This window comes from Pongo pygmaeus, chromosome 1 (assembly GCF_028885625.2).
Source record: "Pongo pygmaeus isolate AG05252 chromosome 1, NHGRI_mPonPyg2-v2.0_pri, whole genome shotgun sequence".
NCBI classification, from domain to species: domain Eukaryota; kingdom Metazoa; phylum Chordata; class Mammalia; order Primates; family Hominidae; genus Pongo; species Pongo pygmaeus.
Window position 1 is genome coordinate 5759960 of NC_072373.2, and position 20939 is coordinate 5780898.

The following is a 20939-nucleotide window of genomic DNA, read 5'->3' on the forward strand; positions in this document are numbered from 1 at the left end:
AGTTGAAAATGACACCCTAAAGTTTCTAATGCAAACTAGGATATGACAATCACCTCTCCATATGAGTGAATTCAGATTTCTTTGCAGAACATTCTAAGCAAGCTAAAGAAGAGTCCACACCAGGCGCAGTGGCCCAGGACTGCAGTCCCAGCACTTGGGAAGGCAGAGGTGGAGGGATGACTTGAGCTCAGGAGTTCGAAACCAGCCTGGGCAATATAGCAAGACCCTGACTCTACAAAAAAATACAAAAAGAATTAGCTGGGTGTGGTGGCATGCACCTGTGATCCCAGCTACTTGGGAGGTGGAGGCGGGAGGATCACTTGAACCCAGGAGGTCAAGGCTGCAATAAGCCGAGATTGTGCCACTGCACTCCAGCCTGGACAACAGAGTAAAACCCCAAATCCAAAAATAATAATATTAATAATAAAGAAAGAAAGAAAGAAGAGTCCAACAGAAAAGGTAGCATTTGAAATAATCTTTCGAGTAGAACAATTCTTTCTCTTCCATCTTAAGATCTCCTTAAAAGTTTATTTTTATCTCCCTTGTTTCCTTGGTGGCCACACTTTCTATAAAGATATGAGCATCCCCTTGCACTTTAATGGGAACTTTCAATGACAGCTTGACTCGTAAAGAAAGGCTAATACTACTACTTGTATAATTTATTAGCATTGAGAGAGGGTGGGGGACAGAGAGAGAGAGAGAGAAGGTATCAGGACTTCAGTTGTAAGTAGAGAGATTTTATACAAAGAATTTTCCATTCCTATAGGGAACTCCAGAAATTTTCAGGGATGGCAGAAGGCAGGCCAGAAATAAAGACCCTGCAGCTTTCTTGTCTTTTTCCTAAATGTAAGTGTAACGAATCCACTTAAGTACAGATGTTAACACCAAAAAGAGTTAAATTAACTTGACCATCTGTTAAGAAGAGTAATATGAAAACTCGAAACACCTTGCAACTCATTAACACTCATGAGCAGCCCAGAGTTAGATCAGGAATCTCTGTGTAGGGTGATCTGTCTCACACTGTGTGTCTAACACTCATGAGCAGCCTAGAGTTAGATCAGGAATCTCTGTGTAGGGTGATCCGTCTCACACTGTGTGTCTAACACTCATGAGCAGCCTAGAGTTAGATCAGGAATCTCTTTGTAGCGTGGTCTGTCTCACACTGAACTCCAGTGAGGGTCAGAAAAACATGCCAGGGATCTGTAAAACCTCTAAGACAATTGCAAAATTGTTTTTGGTTTCATTTTGATGATTTATTTTAAAAAGAACCCCCAGAGCAAAATCTTAAGATGATTATATTCTAGGTCATCTATGTCCAGAACTACCACAGCTTTTCATTCCATGCTTGCATTTATGAGGGCACCAAGTGAAAACAGAAAGTGAAAGCATTAACTATTAATGGTGCATTTCTCTAGTGGGAATCCACCAATGTATTCCTGATCATCATAAGTTCACATACCTAAGAAACTCTGGCCGAAGAGATTTACTTTCACAGGTCTTGCAAAAGCTGGCTACTCTCGCACAATACTACCTTTGACAGTTTGCCAGTGCCTCAGATCTTTCCAGTAGAACTGAAATTTTAATTCAGAGTGGGGCTTTAATCCTTGTTGCAAATTAGATGATGTCTGTCTTGTAAGTAAACTTAACTCTTTACAAGGCTAGACATTTTATGTTCTATTACCAATGATAACGAAAATATCTAAAATTGCAGATGACAGTCAAAATTCATTTTTATAATCTTAACAAAAGTGTCATGTTTATAAAGTGAGAGTGAATAACTGGAAAATACAGAATAAAACTGGAGGCTCCATGGAATTTCTATTGATTTTATGAATATTTAATTCACAATTAAGAGGGGCAAAGAAATATTTCCTGTGTTTCTAGAAATGTAAGAATTTAGAGCTAGAGAAAACTTTTGCTACCACTTGTCCAAGCTTCTCACTTCACTGGGAAATAAACTGAGGCTCTGAGAGGTTTGCTCAGGAAGTTAGCTGGAAAAGCCAAATCAGAAAGTCAAGTCTTTGTACGCATGGTCCTTAAGTAAAGTAGTACCCTGTATGATCTGTGTTTCACCTTTCATCAACAGTCATGTGCTAATCTTCCACAAATCAAGACAATTGTCAATTCTTTATTTCTAGGAAAACAATCCCATATGACTCTAACACTGTAAATAAAATGATGTTTTATTTATGTTATCTGAAATTTGAAAAGTCTTAAAATTTTTCCATTACATAAAAACTACTACAAAGCAAATGAAATACATATGCATACATTCCCAAACGACAACATGACTTCCATGCCTGACTGCAGGGCATACAGTATATTATAAGTAGACAATTATATTGGGATTCTGTTACTGAAACCCATTTTCTATGAGCAATCTATTACAACAGAGAAGTGGCACTTGAAATATGGAGGTCAGTTATACAAAAATGCTATGGAATCAAAAGACACATATGTTCTCGGATGCACCCTCCTTTCTCACCCCCATTCCTTTGCTCAAGCTGCCATGTTGAACCTTCTAACCAAATAAATTCCTTCTTCTATCCGTGCTGGGCAACATTCTTTTTTTTTTTTTTTTTTTTTTTGAGATGGAGTCTTGTTCTGTTGCCCAGGCTGGAGTGCAGTGGCACAATCCCAGCTCACTGCAACCTCCGCTTCCTGGGTTCAAGCAATTCTCCTTCCTCAGCCTCCCGAGTAGCTGGGATTACAGGCGCCCGCCACCACACCTGGCTAATTTTTGTATTTTTAGTAGATGCAGGGTTTTACCACGTTGGCCAGGCTGGCCTCGAACTCCTGACCTCAAGTGATCTGCTTGCCTCGGCCTCCTAAAGTGCTGGGATTACAGGCATCAGCCACCATGGCTGGCCCTAGGCAACATTCTAACCATCCTGCAAGGATGTTATCTTTCCCCTCCCAAATTCCCATGCCTTTTGCATTTTGCTGATAGTTACTATATTCTCTTTGACATACATTTATTGGCATACCTGGTTTATATACTCCTTTCTTACATAAATTGATTATAGCCAAGTAGAGTGCACATAATATATGGTTATTGGATTAAAGTAACATATGAAGTTTAGGGCAAAAGGGCTCTAAATCTGTGATAGTGGCTGTTCTCAACATCTAACTTACTATCATTTTCCCTTACAGGTATATGTAAATGGCCACAGTAAAGTGATCACTATGAAGAATAAGGAGCAACACAGAAAAAATGCTTAAGATAATGTTAAATGAAAAAAGCAAAAACCAAAACTAGAATCTATTTATATTTGCAAATATTATAGATGCATATGTACAAAAAGTGGAAGGTAAAACAGAAAAATAAAAACAATTTGCACTGTTGCGTGATGGAATTACTGGCTTCTGTTAATGTGCTTATGTTTATACAATAAATGTTTTTAAATGTATACATATGTAGTAATTAGTGATATTTATATTGGATATTGGTACTAATATTTCTGGACTATAAACAAAAAGAAAGCATATGTAGTTGTCTTATGTCTAATGTCTCTCAGCTTGTTGGGCTGCATGGACACATTTAAAGAACTGTCACTACCTGGTAGCTACCAGAAAGAACGGCAGAGTTGGTACCTGAGAAGGCACTTTGCAAGTTGGCAGTTGGCTGGTAAGTCAACTTTTACAGTCAAAACAAGCATGCAAAAAAACGTTCAAAGAACCAAAATACCTGTCATCCACTGAAACTGAAAATATAGCAAACATTATATTTCTTCAGGGCACACAGGAATATTCTTAGAGTCCAGTTTACAGTTTTATATTCCCATCCAAAGGCAAACATTTATTCTTAATGTTTCTCCTATAAGGCATGTTATTTCTAAGAAAGCCTGTTTTATTTCCTATTTGTACTCTTATCTTCTAAATATACCTAAATTGCTGCTATTTTCAGATGTGTTGTCTCTGCTTACATATTTGATTTTGTAAAATAAATTATTATGTTAAATCGCATTATCAGCTTTGTTGGAAAATCAAATAACAAGTAGAAATTAATAGATTCTTTTTTGAGCATGTTAATTGAAAACTCAGTGTTTCTATGAATGAGGTATACATACCCTGCCTCAGAAAACAACTGCCTAAATCATTAAGAAAGTGACTAAATGCTAAATGCCCCAATGATCTCCAACTCGGTATTATTCGCAGGATTGATCTGGAACTGCTTCTTTATGCAGAAAAATTGAATTGTATTTTTTTACTGCTAATTTTGTGATTTTACCAACATGATGATTTTAAATGAAGAAAGTAATTTGGTACAGCGTTTTAGAAAAATAAGTTCAATCAATAACTTAGACTTTTATTAAATGAACATATTTTAAATTATTTGCATAATCCAATAAATCCTACTTGTCCCATTCAAGCATCATCCAGGACAAGAACAAAAGAGGCTGATTTATTAGACATATGTGAGGCTGAAGAATTTTCTCAGAATTCTTGGTTAGGCTGTGATAAGAACACAAATTTATCTAAGTATGCTGAACAATGCTTTAGGGCATACTTAGAGAAGATGCTATAAAAAAGCTTTATTGCATCACACACATGGAACCAGATTCTCCCTCTCATGGGCTGTAGCCAGCATGAAGTTCACACTACATTAATTTGCACTTGTCGATATGCTGCTTTGCAAGTATTCTTAAGGCATGTTCGAATGTGTACTCTGACTCCTCAACTAGAATATAAACTCCCTAAGGGTAGGACCTGGGTCTCCCAGTTATTACCCCCCCAGTGTCTAGCATACTGGTCTGGGTAAGCCAAGCCCTCTGGAACTGCTGTTGTCTTCGTAGAGAGCAGGGACAAGAATGTGCTAAGCCTACAGACTGAAAGAGGGTGTGAAGAATACTGGAGAGCAACTCTGTCATCACCAGGACCGAGTGATTACATGTACCAAAGGCAGGCCCAAATGGCCCCTCTCCCAGTCATTTTGTAGAGGGAGAAGTGAGACTGCAGGTGGTAGTTGGATAAGTTTCTGAAGTCTGGCTCTTGAGAAGTCATCCATTATCTTAGCATATTCCCCAAAAACCTTCTGAAAAAGAGTACATAGCTTTACAGACATAAAGCAGAGAATAGAACGGAACAGGATTTTACTTTAATCTGTAAGTGCTAGGTTTCAAGTAGAAAAGACTAACACTGCTGTTATCCGCTTTTAAAAGATACAACGATGTCTTTCTAGGACGCTTGCAGAATCAAATAGAAGACTGGACCTCAGAGGTCCAAGAGCTGGGTCTTCAGGTAAATCATATTGCTGCTACTATTTAAAACTAAAACTTCCAGGGAAAAGGTTCCATGGCCTGTTGCAGCAATTTCAATCTTCTTACTGTCAGAAAATTCTTGTTTTAGGCTATTGTGATTTGTAGTTGCTGTAGTTAAATCCCTTTGTTCTTGTTCTGTCCATATTGAATACTCAAATCAGGTGTTTAACTTTTTCTTTGAAATAATCTGTCAAATCCTTGAAGATGTGAAGCAATGTTGAAGTCTTCTCTAAGTAAAAGGTACAATTCTTCAATGTTTCTTTATTGCTTTTACATTTCTCTAACTTTAAAAAGGACTGACATAGGCTGGGCGCAGTGGCTCACGTCTGTAATCCCAGCACTTTGGGAGGCCGAGGCAGGTGGATTGCCTGAGCTCAGGAGTTCAAGACCAGCCTGGGCAACACGGTAAAACCCTGTCCCTACTAAAAAACAACAACAACAACAAAATAGCTGGGCGTGGCAGCGTGCTCCCATAGTCCCAGTTACTTGGGAGGCTGAGGCAGGAGAATTGCTAGAACCTGGGAGGCAGAGGTTGCAGTGAACCGATATCGCACCACTGCACTCCAGCCTCGGCAACAGTATGAGACTCCGTCTCAAAAAAAAAAAAAAAAAGAAAGAAAAAAGGACTGACTTTTAGGGCTTGCAGGCAGGCCTTCTTCTCCTTACACAAAGCCATACAATATAGATGCACTTCTTCCAACAGTCTAGTTAATTCAACTGAATTTAGGTGATAATTCCTGTGTCGTTATACTCCATCCTTAATGTCAATGTCCAAGTGCTGAATCACTGCTGTAGATATGAGCAACCCTCAAATCCTTTTTTGCCCTCATTTTTCCAGCCAAAATTTTCAGATCTATTTATTTTGCAGAGATACCCCACCCTAAATATTTGCTTTGATTGATCCATTAAAGTCATTTCAAACTTGATGTTTTCTACTCAATAGTAGCCACAACTCCAAAATTATAATTTATACAATACCGGTAAAAAAAAAAAAAAAAAAAAAAAAAAAAAAGCTTTCTATATCAGCCTTCTTATCTCTGAAAAATAAAATTGGAACCAACCTAAAAACAAAATTGTAAATATAAAATAATACTGTATTTACACTGCCATCCAAGCCACTAGTAAGTCATGTGCCACTAATAAGAGAATGCCATGATTATCAGTGATACACTCGCTTAGTAATGCCATTAGATTTTTAAGAGATTAAAGATGTGGCACATTTGTTGTACTGCAAAATACTCTAAAATCATTGTTATTATTTAAGATACATGGATCTTCAAACTCAAAGCGCAGCATCCTAGTAAGTCAGATGCTTACTAGGTAAGCATCTGGTAGGGATTGGCAACTTTTTCTGTAAAGGATCAGACAGTAAATATTTTAGGCTTTGTGGGCTATATGGTCTCTACAACAACTCCTCAACTCTGCTGTTGTTGCAGGAAGTAGCAATAGATGATACATAAATGAGTAGGTATGGCTGAGTTCTAATAAAACTTTATTTGTAACATAGACAGCAGGCCAGATTTGACCTATGAGCTGTAGTTGGCTAACACTTTTTAATGAATACTGGGCACATTAGCATATTGAATATGCACATGTGTCTGTATATGTAAGTGGGGGTATATACACATATATTAGTATGCAAAATCTCCATTTGCCCATCCCCCTGGTCATGGCAGTTTCTTGGGCACGTGATCAGTGCAGTCACATATGTGCTGTTCAGAAGGGCCCTCACACTTGCAGGTTAATACTCTGTGGTCAATGTCTTGAAATTATTAGCAATTGTATCCTAGAATTGTGGTTTTTTTTTTTTTCGTTTCGCTTTGTTTGTTTGTTTTGTGTTTTTCCGAGACAGGGCTTCACTCTTGTTGTCCAGGCTGGAGTGCAGTGGCGCGATCTCGGCTCACCACAACCTCCGCCTCCCGGGTTCAAGCAATTCTCCTGCCTCACCCTCCTGAGTAGCTGGGATTACAGGCATGCGCCATCATGCCTGGCTAAATTTTTTTTGTGTGTTTTTAGTAGAGACGGGGTTTCTCCATGTTGGTCAGGCTGGTCTCAAACTCCCGACCTAAGGTGATCCGCCACCTCGGCCACCCAAAGTGCTGGGATTACAGGCGTGAGCCACTGTGGCCGGCTAGAATTGTGTTTTGTAGGTGTACTCTGATGGAACAATGGAGACTGAACTCCTATATGTGGTCTCATCTTTCCACTGCCCCACTGCAGCCCTAGGCAGTTCTCAGAAATATACTCCTCTCCAGCTTCCTCTATCCCGCCCTGCCCTGCTGCTGAGGTGGGGCCCTCCACCCAGGGTGGGACCAGGGCATGTCACTGGGGGAGGTGTGTATGTCACTGGGGGAGGTGTGTGTTCTGCTGTGTCTTTTGCCCCTGGCAGAATCCTGAATGTGTGTTTAGAGAGGATTGAGTCAAGTGTGCCCATCCCTGCCATCTTAGAGCAGGACAGGGAGGTAAGAATTCCCGCCCCAGGCCAGGCGCGGTGGCTCAGGCCTGTAATCCCAGCACTTTGCGGGGCCCAGGCAGGCGGATCACAAGGTCAGGAGATCGAGACCATCCTGGCTAACACGGTGAAACCCTGTCTCTACTAAAAATACAAAAAAAAAATTAGTCGGGCGTGGTGGCGGGCGCCTGTGGTCCCAGCTACTCGGGAGGCTGAGGCAGGAGAATGGCGTGAACCTGGGAGGCGGAGCTTGCAGTGAGCCGAGATCTTGCCACTGCACTCCAGCCTGGGCGACAGAGGGAGACTCCGTCCTAAAAAAAAAAAAAAAAAAAAAAAGGCATGTCCAGCCTGGGTTGGTGAGGCAGGAAGGGCAAGGAGAGAGAGACTGAAGAAGAAAGGAAAATGTTTTATATTTTAGTTCTTTTTAATATCACTTCTTTCCTGCTTTCTGAACAAAAGGGTCCTGTATTTTCACTTTGCACTGGGCCCTAATCAAAGGTTAGCGGCTATAAAGAATCGTCTTCTGAGATTCATTTACCAAAAGGGAAGTCGACAAAAAAACTCTATTTATGCATCACTCATTTCAGGTCAGCTCATCCTTGTAATGTTAGGGCTTCCTGCAACATTTCCAAATCTTAAATACAAGGCTGTGAAATCAATGACGAATTTGGGGTTTCGGATGCTAGGAAGCTCCTTTTGGGATATGATTATCAGGAATGCTGCGTGGTAGCCATTTCCTTCACATACTTTGCTGTAGGATTAAATTTTACCTCTTTAGAATGACAATGAAGCATTTTATAAAAATAAAGCACAATCAAAACATTATGTACAAAATTTAACAGACAACAACAAAGAAAGATGAAATTGTTCTAAGAGTTCTGTTTATTTCCTATTAAAAAGGGTAACACCAGATAATTCTAACATACAAAAACATACTTGTTCTCCTAATTTGAATAAATCAACTGTAAAATAAACATTTTTGAAACAAAGAAATGTGAATATAGGCTGGGTGTTATTTGATATTAAAGAAGTATTGTTCCCATTGTTCGGTATGATAATGACATAGTATGTAAACATATCCTTCATAGATCCACACGGGTATTTATGAGTAAAATAACATAAGGTCTGAGATCCATTTAAAATACTTCTGCAAAAGAAGAAAAAGAGGTAGAGGAAGAAGATAGAAGAGGAAGAAGATGAAGATGAGAAGGTGGAGCAGAAAAAACATGATAAAGAAGATGAAGGTGACAATGAGGACAGAAGTGGAGAGAAAAAAAGTGAGATAGATGGAATAGGATTGTGGAAGAAGACTGGCAAAACGATGAGTGTAGGTGATGGAAATGTGAGGACTCATTACAATATTCCCTATACCCTCATATATGTTTTTAAATTCCCCTGATCGAGTGTGTGTGTGTGTGTGTGTGTGTGTGTATAACCATTGCCTAAAAAAATTTCTAATAAAAATCAAAGTGCATATTTCACATTCTCCTCCATACCAAATGCCTCTTTTTCTGGTGCAAGAAGCATCCTCTGAGGCTGACAGGAATTCTCTAAGCTGAAGAGACACAAAGGAGTTGATGGGAAGGATAATCCGCCCATCGGTTCCTGACACAATATAAAGAAGAAAAGAAGAAAGTGGGTGGAAGAGGCTGCCATTGTTACTCTCCTAACCTTTCCTTCTAATTATGCCAGAGCCAAGGCTCAGGTCACAAGGAAAATTATTTTGGTGGTCAACCATTTGCCCTATTTTGTATACATCAAAAAAGCTCTTGTTCTCACACATTCCAATCTCACAGTTTCCCACCTACTTTAAAAATGTATCAAGTGGTCAGAAGAACTAAAATATGAATAAAATGACTGTATTATGAAGAACACCTTGTTTGCAAACCTACAGATAGCCTGCTTGTGATGCTGAATTGTAAGATACACAACACTTAAACATTTAATCTACTTTATATTATTGTAGGTATTTCAGATAAATGCTCAACATGCCCCGCTTTTAAAAGTTAAATGTAAATTTCTCTCTTGAGTGCAGATGGTGGCCAAGCAAAGTAGTTCTTTGGTCTCACAGACAGAAGGTCAGGTCATGGCTGAAAGACCAAAGAACAATTGCTGCTTTGCTACTCCAAATCATCCATGGAATGAGACACCACGACTTTCTTTTCTGAAACTGTCTGTTCAATACAAAATAGTTAAAAAGAGTACCTATAAGATTTCCTCACATTCTGTCTGGGAAAAAAAATGGTAACAAGCACATCACTTCACATCACATCACAAACATCTTGTAACTGTTCAGAGGTTTTATTCCTAAAGCTGTGACCTCCTAAAAAGGCTCATCTGTATCTAAAAACATACCACTAAACGTCATTATGAAAACTACTATTGTTTCACTATTATCAGAAAATGTTTACAAATGAAAACTGCTCCTTGTAAATCCTGCAACTTTAGCCTCCATACCATCACGGAGTCATTACAATGAGATTTAATACTGCAAATGCTTCTAAACAAGTTATTCCTTTACAAGTGATATTATACTCCTACTGTTCCTGATTTTTTATTCCTCTAGAAAATTATAATGGAATTTTAAATAACTGAGACTCTTTCCTGATGTATTTTTGCAGTTAGTCCAAAATATTATGCTGTCAGAATGCTGTAGAATAATACAAAAGGCCAAAAGTATGCCAATATATTGATTCCTTTTAAAAAAATTACAATATATCAGGAAAGAAAAGTTATCTGTGATAAACTTAGTAGACCTAGGCCTTCAGTCCCTGACAGAAAGCATTTTCCATTCCACTATCAGGCACGCCCCCAACTGGATGAAATAAAATGTTTCATTATTTGCACATGTTAATAATTAAAAGTCTTCTGAAAATGTAAAACCCATTACAACACCAAATATAGTGGTACAAAAGCAGAATTTTACTTTGGTTGCCAGGATTTTAATTTAGTACTTAGGATTTCAGTTACGACTTGAAAAGCTTTTTGTTGTAATCTTCATTATCACTTTCATTTTCAATACTTTTCCCAATTGTCTTTGTATCATTTGTTGTAAAGACTTCATTGGCTCAAAAGAGAAAATATGTTGGAAAATATGATGAAAAACCTCGAACGAGAAACATATTTGAAAACACTTATTTGGAGTGACCTACTTCTAAATTCTAAAACAATTATTTTAAAATATTGACACTAAGAACCCAGTCTTATTATTTTAATCGAATAAACAACCTGCTTTCATTGAATATAAAGAATGAAAACCTTCAAGGTCCTGTACTGTAACATAAAAATAGAAAATCAAAAGTCAGCCTATTAGAACTGCCTCTCTAAAAACTTTATCCATGTTGTCAACTAAAATTGGAGTTATCTACTTCATCTCAATAAAGATATAACATAAAACATCTGTTCAAACTGAAATTAAAGTACGCAGCTTTTATCCACTAACATTTCTAATGTCACTGTATTTAGGCTTCATGAACAAACGTATTCATGGTTATCTTAGTTAAAACTGGTTTCACTCTGCCAACAATCAATTTGATTGACATATTTACATATCAACTCATCTCATCTTACGAATTTTAAACTTTTTCATTTAAAATTGGATTCAAGTTGGCATCTTTCAAGAACTTTATGTATGTATATTTTAGGTTCAAACTGTGCATTAGAACATTTCTTTTTACTTTTGTAAGTAATAGATACACATATCCAAATGTATATTTATGACCTGTCAGATTGGAATTTTATATGCATGCTGTTGTATTCTCACCATTTCATGTGAAAGGTGATAATTTTAGGCAACTATAAAAGAAATTTTCCTAACAGTGTAAACTAGATCATCCCATTAGTTAGAAACAATACAAATAAATAAATTAGGAATAAAACAACATCAACTTGAGAAAGAATGCTACTCATATCTGTAATTGCTGCAATTATGCTGTGTCCTCTCTTACCTGATCTTTAATTTCAAGATCCCTGTTAGTTTTTGCTCTGAACTCTCTGTGCTCCTTTTCTGCCTCATCCTTCTCCATGTTGGTTTTATTCAGCTGATAGCGCATTTCTCCACACACCTGTTAGATTGTAAAAAACTGGATGATTACCTGCTGGAATCTACCAGGCAATGCCTGCAATTAGATCTTTTGGTGCCCCCTAGAGGTCATATAGATAAAATACAGCAAAACTTTTCTAAGAATGCCATTTTCTATTAGAATATTCAACGTAGCTTGTTAAGATTCAGAAGCAACATCAGGGATTATTGATTCTAACAACTTGAAATTACAGATAAATGCATAACTAAGGAATTTAAGTAATATTTCCAATATTATTTTATATAACAGTTTCAATTGCATATTATCAACCAAAATGCACTATCATCTAACCTTTAAATAGGTAAAGCTAGTAGTTAAAATGTTAAGCTATGTTATTATTCATTCACATTGATACAGTTAAATATTCACTCTATATTACAAAGTTTTCTTCTAAAGACTTCATCAGTTATGCTCTTTAAAAGGAAATGTATAAAGGAAGTTTTGTCTGCTGATAGACATACTATTGATATTTAGGTCTGTAATATCCAGCATTGACTGCAAGGTTTGCAGATGTCATCTTATCATACACAATAAGAGGTATTCAAGTTAAGGAAGATTTTCTGGCAAAAGCCATAGACTGGAACTAAGCACACCATGCACTTACGACTGTAACATTCAATATAAAAGGAAAATACACATTTAAATGAAATAATTGTAATACAGCATCAATAATGAACATACATAGTATCTTAAAAGTGTTGTGTATCATCCTCTATACTTAACACTAAGAACTTTGTTTTATTTATTTTTTCGAATCTAGGACTGCTACAGAAATGGAAATATATTTGAAAAGTGTAATCAGTAGATAAATCTAAACAAGCAAATTATGGGCCTTTTGAGAGAACTGAGAACCTATAGAAAGTTCAATTAATGTACAAGTCAGCTAAGTTGGCTTCTAATTTACAAATATATGGCTCTTAATATATTATCTCATGGTTATGCTTTCTTGGAACTTTTCAAGTATTTGGTATTTCTCCAAAAATAATGATTTTGGAAACTTTAGAAATCAGTTTCATCATTACTGAGGTATTAGAACAGACTAAGGTATAAAACCTATACGCATTTAAGCTAGGCATGGTAGCGCATGCCTGTAGTTCCAGTTCCTCTGGAGGCTGAGGCAGAAGGATGGCTTCAGCCCAGGAGCTCAGGACTGCAGTGTACTGTGGTAGTGTCTGTGAATAGCTACTGCACTCCAGCCTGCGCAATACAACAAGATCCTGTCTCCAAACAAACAAAAGAGAACCTTAAAAGTAATTTTAAAAATAAATTTAACCTACGTTTAAAAGCTATAGTGACAAGACAGAAGAAAAAGTCAACAGGCTTCTCCCCAGTAGCCCTCAGAAAGTTAGAACAATAATGAAGTTATTAAAAATTCTATTGGAAGTTCAAATGCCTTCAATGTGAGAGAGTTTATTCTTCCCATTTCAAAAATTATAAATGTATAAAAACTATTAATTTTAAACCTAAATAAAAATTACAAATTCAGAGTGACAGGAAAAAAATGAGGAGCCATACTCTATTTTCTTTCTCAATTGTTCACTATTACTATTTATGTCTATGAATAAAATGGAATAAAACCCCGAATTGATAACATCAGAAGATAATAATTATACAACCATGATGTTTAAAACCCAACACCAATACAAACTTGTTATGTAAAAACTGTTTAAGCATCAGGTCTTATTTAAAATTATTTTATCCCTTCATTTTACTCATACGGTTCCCTGCTTTACTACTTTCAGTTCAGCATTTGCTATGTTTATCCACAGCACTCAAATTCTATTTCAAATAAATTAACACATTAAATTGAACCAGAACTATATTATCTCCACGTTGGAAGCAACTTCAAGGCGATTTAGTCCAATCGCTCTTCTGATGCATATGTCCTTTCAGCTAGTTCTTGAGACAGAGAACTCTCTCTCTGCTGTACTGATTTCAACAGAAAGCTGCCTCTCCATTAACAACTGAAAACTGTCTTATCATAGCTTTCACCTATAAATCTAGGTTAAGTATTCTCATCCTTCTGAACTAATTCCTTCGCTTCCACCCTATCTCCACACAAAAATTTGAGCTTCTTAAACTTCTACATTAGCTAACAGGAATTTCTAAAAGCAAATGGAGAATTATAGAAACTCAAGAAAAAGGGTAAAATGGCTCCCTTTCCTAATACATGTTAAAATTAATTTTAATTACTGAATTATAGAGCAACAATGGCATTACAAATATGTCAAAATTTAGGAAAATAGATTGAGGAATAAAAGGTAATATGCAAAGAGTATTTTAAGCAAATTACCTGTGTATTTAGTGGTAAAAAAAATTGATTTTATTAGTTTCTTAGTTTTAAAGCAATTAACTATTGAAATCTAGATGGACTTCTAGTATTTCTTACAATATGTATCTTAATCATTGCCAGTAAAGACCACTAAACATTTTAGTTCTTGATTCACAAACCAGTGATGCCCATAGCACAATGTAGTATTTTAAAGTATAAATTTAAGCACCAATAAGATCCTGTAGTATTAGAATCTTTATTTTAATGACCAAGTCTGAAAAGGAAAAGGAAGTGGAAGATTTTTTATGTCAAGCACACCTTTTAAGTTGTCAGTATATGTCTTTGGCAATTATTGTAAACACCAACCTTATGCTATCTATGGCAAAAACAAGGCACTCTTAATTAATTTAGAAAAACAAGGTTTATCAAATATTCAATAATTAAAGTAATATAACTCTTATTTATTTGTAAGTCTGTCTTTGCCACTTAACCCTTAAGCTCTTCAAGGCCATGACTGGTGTCTAATTCATCCTTGTACATGCAATACCCACTAAGGGGCTGCATACAGTAACTGAATGTTTGCTGAGTAACCATTAGGTGGCCTTTTATTATTCTTGAAATCACAAAACTTTTCTACTCCAAACTTCCTCCTGATAACAGTAAGAGTTTTGTACATTAGGAAAACATTTTTCAAATAAAATATTTCCTTAAGTAACGATTACACTAAAATCTCTTTCTGTACCTTTGTGACATCCATTTCCCGAGAAGCAAGCTGGCTTTGAATTTCCTCTAGTTGATTAATAGCTGAAATCTTTTCCTTTGTAACCTTTTCCACCTGGGCCTCCAGTTGGGCAATATTCTGAGACAAGATCAACATCTGTAAGGGAAAATATAAGTCCTAAACAATAATGTCATTTGACAAATCAAATACTAAAACTTTCTTGAATTAGTAGCATCTCAGCATAGTCACTGGGCTCTGTGAGCCATTTCTCTGTGGATTGGGTATGTTCATTTTTCTCCTTCGTCTGTTCGCCTATGCCCAGTGAACTGAAATATGTACTTCTCTTCTACTCAGTCCCCTGATCTCTAACCTCATTTTGAAAAATGTATAACAAGATGATAAAATCAAGGTTTTAGTTGAAACCCTAAAGTGACAGTTATCAAACACCCAATTAAGTTATGAAACAGAGTGCCATAAATAAATTCCAAGGAGATACAGGAGCATACAACTCTTAAACCCTTCTTCCATATGGAAGGTATGAAAGGACTGATGGGGAGAGTCAGGGAGGAAGTTCTTTAGAGAGAGCAACTGCTCTGCTATGGCTCCCACTCCCCTTCCCACAAACCAGCAAAGAAGAGGCTCTGTGCAGTGCCCTTTGCTGGCACAACTCCAGCTGCCCCTATTATCTAGTTCTCCCTCATTTCTCCTATAGGCTTCAGCTCAGCCATTATCTCCTCTCCTCTAGGAAGTGCTCCTTGACTCTAGTTCCCACCACAAATAGGTGACCCTTCCCACGCTCAGGGCTGATATTCAGCTAGTGTGCACTGGGACAGTCATGACTGTTGTTTGTAGCCTGTGTCTACTCTCACTATTTCCTACACTGTAGAGATTAATATTTTGAATATCACTATGGCATGTGCTCCTACAATCTCAGTATATATACCTCCATCACACCACCACCTCTGTGTACCTCGACCACAGTACTCATCCCACTATTTTTAGTTGCCTGTTTCCTCATTAGAGTAGAAGTTCCTCAAGAGGTACCAAATATTTGATGAATGAATAAATAATTAGAATAAACGGCTTTCCAATGGACTCTATGGATATTAGGTTCTCAGCTTTTCTTCTCAAGATTAGAAATGCTTTCTAGAGCTTAGATTTATCCTTTATAGTTTTTGGTTTCCAATTATGTTTTGTTCTTTTCCAGGAAGTCACTCTTCTAGGCTCTTAATATCTTACTGTACTGGCAGTTTTTAAAATGTAGAAGCAGCAAAACATATAGGAATACCTATCAATTTTTATCTGTTAAAACAAGAACTGGTGACACATTTTAAATAATGATGCTTGAAATTTACCATTGTATGCTGACATGGGTGTGAATTCAGTTTTATAACTGAAATCAATTACTAAAATTCTATGATAAAAATCAACTTTGAACCAAAGTTTTAGTAAATTAAGGCCCTGACATCAATAAAACGAAGAAAGGTGTCTGCCTTTGAACTACAGAACTAGTTAAAGTTGACCCTATGAAAATAATTTAGGCAGATATATTAATTAACTTTTCTGAAGGTAGTAGAGAATTTTATATTTGACTTATGGTTGTTTACACGTCCCTATCATCAAAGGATTGTCTACAAATCTAATTTTCACATACAATTAGCTTTACTGATAACAAACTAAAAAATATTCTTGGGCACATTACAATATAAACCTAAGGTTGAAAAGAAGTTAAATATAACAAATCAAAAATATCAATTTCATTTCTTAATTTAAAATTTCGAGTTCATGAGCATATATATTATGAATGTGTAATTATAGCTCTTCTGGAACCATATGACAGCAACAAACTTTATCAGCTACTAAAAATCATATTTTGCTTATTTATGTGGACATACATAACTGATGGTAAACATCTTAACATTGTATGGTTTTTGAAGTAAATATACTGACACTTATTTTGCTAATTATAAATTCTAGTCCATTTCTCTTCTAAGGCATGTCACAAATCTCTCGCCTTCCTTAGGATTCCTCCCTCTGCCACCCATCATTTCCTTCCTTTGCCCACTACCTGTCTGCTACCTCCTGTCGCCCACTTTCTGAGGTCTCCCCTCCTGTTGTCACACCTTCTTTTTCCCCACGCCCACCATCTGGAAGTCAACATTACACGGCAGGAGCTTCTCCATCCACATCTGTTGCAGAGCCAGAAGTAACACAGACACAGCTGCAACACTGCTGGATGTCCAGGACGCTGACATCAGGTAAGTCCTTTAAACTTTGACAGGGGTAAGGAAGAGGCAAGGACACCCAGGTTGGGAGAGGCTGATAGAAATTTCTGCAGAGCAGTCCCTAGTGTATTGAACCTGGTATGAAGCTGTACTCCCTATGCAAGAGATACAAGAATTAAGGATTTTAACAATGGATACTGTCAAGGAAAGCAATTGAGAAAACGTGTGGACCTCAGGGGGTGCTCAATAAATAAATGATCAATGACTGAATGAACTAACAAAGCTGAGTGCTCAGTGCAACCAAGGACCATTATTGAAGATAACACACAAACTCACAGCAAGTACTGTTGATGGGGAATGATTCAAACCTGTCTAGGTAGAAGGCATCTGTTCTCCTACAGCTTCCCACACAAATGGAATTTTTTTTAAAAAAAAGAAAAGTAAGGGAGGAATTAAAAAAAAAACATAGAAAGAAAGAAAATCTATACATTTCACAAGTATTCCTACTGTTAGGAAAGCAGAGATTCTTGTTCTAGCACTAACTTTAACTACCTAGCACTTACAATGTTATGATTAATTGGTCAGTCATTATGTTCTGGTGCCAGGCAGTGTGATATGCATTCTCTCTTTAAATCCCCTTAGAAAGGCCGGGTGCTGTGGCTCATGCTTGGAATTCTACTGCTTTTGGAGGCTGAGGCAGGAGGACTGCCAGGAGTTCAAGACCAGCCTGGGCGACATAATGAGACCCCAATTCTACAGTTTTTTTTTTTTTTTAATTAGCCAGGCAAGTTGGCACATGCCTGTAGTCCTAGCTACTTAGGAGGCTGAGGCAGGGGGATTGCTTGAGCCAAGTAGCTTGAGGATATGATGAGCTATGATCACACCACTGCACTCCAGCCTATGTGACAGTGAGACCCTGTCTCTAATAAATAAATAATTAAATCCCCTAGAGAAGGAATTATATAGACTTAATTTTCATTTGAAGAAATGAGATTCAGAAAACTAAGTAACTTGCTCAAGTTCATTCAAACTAATAAGTAAAAGGTAAAGCTGGGCTTTATATAAAAGTCTGTCTGCTTTTACTAACAGGAAGGGCCAAGAAATCTGTCCAATAAGGCTCCTTCTCTCTTTCTCTAAAACAACAGCCACAAGCTAAAATTTATTAAATGCCCACGGTAAGTCAGACATTATATTAGATATTTTCTAAACATTATCTCACTTAATCCTATCAATTCTTGATGTATTATTAATTTTATTTACTCCTCTGAAACTGAGAGGTTAAGTGAATTGTTCAAGGTCACAGAAAGGTCAAGCTGGATTCAACTCTAAATCCTTTTACTCCAAAACCACTTTCTGCCATTTCCTGGTGAGAGCTGGGACCTCAGTGCTAGGACCACTGTGAGCTCTTTATTCATACATCTTTATTTAGAGCAGGATCTTGAGATCAAATGTCAGCCAGGGCTTACTAGGGACAAAATCAACTTCAATGACTCTAGCTCAGAAATGTATGGTATTGAATAGAGACCCAGAAATAAAGCCACACACATACAGTCATCTGATCTTTGACAAACTTGACAAAAATGTGCAACGGGGAAAGGATTCCCTATTCAATAAATGGTGCTGGGATAGCTGGCTAGCCATATGCAGAAGAATGAAACTGGGCTCTTACCCTTTACCATATACAAAAATTAACCCTAGATGAATTGAAGATTTAAATGTAAGATATCAAACTATAAAAATCCTAGCTGAAAACCTAGGAAACACCATTCTGGGTGTTTCCTATATGGGCCTTGGGAAAGAACTTATGACTAAGTTCTCAAAAACAATTGCAACAAAACCCACAAATTGACAAGTGGGACCTAATTACACTAAAGAGCTTCTGCACAGCAAAAGAAACTATCAACAGAGTAAACAGATAACCTACAGAATGGGAGAAAGTACTTGCAAATTATGTATCAGACAAAGGCCTAATATCCAGAATCTATAAAGAAAGTAAACAATTGAACAAGCAGAAAAGAACCCCATTAAAAAATGAACAAAAGACATGAACAGACACTTCTCAAAAGAAGACATACAAATGGCCAACGAACATGAAAAAGTGCTCAAGATCACTCAGCAATGATATGGTTTGGACTTCTGCCCCCGCCCAAATATCACATCACACTGTAATCCCCGATGTTGGAGGGGGGCCTGGTGGGAGGTGATTGGATCGTTGGGGCGGTTTCCCCCTCGCTGTTCTCATGATAGTGAGTTCTTACAAGATCTGGCTGTTTAAAAGGGTGTAGCGCCTCCCCCTGCTCTCTCTTCCTCCTGCTCCAACCACAGAAGACATGCCTGCTTCCCTTCCACCACGACTGAAAGTTTCCTGAGGCCTCCCCAGCCATTCTTCCCGTTCAGCCTGCAGAACCAAGAGCCAATTAAACCTCTTTTCTTTATAAACCACCCAGTTTCAGGTATTTCTTTATAGCAGTGTGAGAACAGACTGAAACACTAATCATCATAGAAATGCAAATCAAAATCACAATGAGATCCCATTTCACACCAGTCAGAATGGCTGTTATTCAAAAGTCAAAAAACAACAGACCATGCAGAGAAAAGGACACTTCTGCTCTGTTGGTGGAATGTACATTAGTTCAGCCACAGTGGAAAGCAGTTTGGAAATTTCTCAAATAACTTAGAACTACCATTCTACCAGCAATCCCATCACTGGGTATATATTCAAAAGAAAACAAATTGTCTTACCAAAAAGACACATGTACTCACAAGTTCATTGCAGCACCATTCACAATAGCAAAGACATGGAATCAACCTAGGTGCCCATCAAGAATGGACTGGATAAAGAAAATGTGGTACATATACACCACTGAATACCATGCAGCCATAAAAAAGAATGGAATCAGGTCTTTGGCAGGAACATGGATGCAACTGAAGGCCGCAGTCCTAAGTGAATTAACGCAGGAACAGAAAATCAAATACTGCATGTTCTCACTTACAAGTGGGAGCTAAGCATTAGCTACTCACGGATAGAAAGATAGCAACAACAGAAACTGGGGATGACTAGAGAGGAGAGGGAGGGAGTGGGGTAGGGATTGAAAAACTAACTACTGGGTACTATGCTTATGTAGGGGGTGACAAGATAATTTGTAATGCAAACCTCAGCATCATGCAATACACCCAAGTAAAAACCTGCACATGTACTCCCTCGAATCTAAAAGTTAAAAATAAATAAATAAACAAATGATACATAAAAAATGTGCTGCATTTCTGTCACCACCTTTATTCATGAAACAACTGTCAGTAAAAGAGAGAGGTTCTGTTACATATGAAGGCACCTGGAACACTGCCAGGCACACATCAGCCTTTGTTTTTCCTTTCTTATCAGGAATTCTCATCAACATACTTCTATACAGTAGAACTCAGCAAGGCAAATGGTTTCCAGCAAACAACCAAAAAATACAAATTTCCTAGGTGTGAACAATAGCTGGTGTTTGCTATTGATACCATTCTCTCTCACACAACACTGAATTCGCAACTTCATCTCCCTTCCATGTCTTATTCATATTGGTTACAAGTGGCGTTCCTTCCCCCATACCCTGCATTTCTAAACCGCATCTATTCTTGGAAGCTCAATTAAAACGCCATCTTTTCCCCAAAGCCTTCCACGATCTCTTGCAGACAATCAGTTCCGATGCTCTGAACTCTCAGCATTTTAGCCATAACTTCCCAATGGCATAGGGACTTTTTTCTTTTCCTTGTAATTCATTCCTTCATTCATCTAATATATACTGAGCATATTTTATATGAGAGGAATGTGCCAGGCATTGAGGATGTTACATGCAAGGGACTCACTGAACTAGGGGAGGCAAGCTATTCAACATGAATTTGTAATGAATTGAGTTATGGAAGCCCACAGGAGACAATCCCAA

At 37.4% G+C, this 20939-nt stretch overlaps 1 protein-coding gene across 4 annotated transcripts in view; it reads right to left on the bottom strand.

Moving 5' to 3' along the window:
* Positions 1-20939, bottom strand: part of SDCCAG8 (SHH signaling and ciliogenesis regulator SDCCAG8) — a 245311-nt gene that overhangs the window by 144674 nt on the left and 79698 nt on the right. For all 4 annotated transcript variants that reach the window (XM_054501145.2, XM_054501156.2, XM_063667996.1 and 1 more), the window contains exons 11-12: positions 14810-14944; positions 11661-11777 (exon numbers count right to left, since the gene is read on the bottom strand). In XM_054501145.2, coding sequence (XP_054357120.1) covers positions 11661-11777; positions 14810-14944 — 252 coding nt within the window. The remainder of the gene's footprint in view (positions 1-11660; positions 11778-14809; positions 14945-20939) is intronic.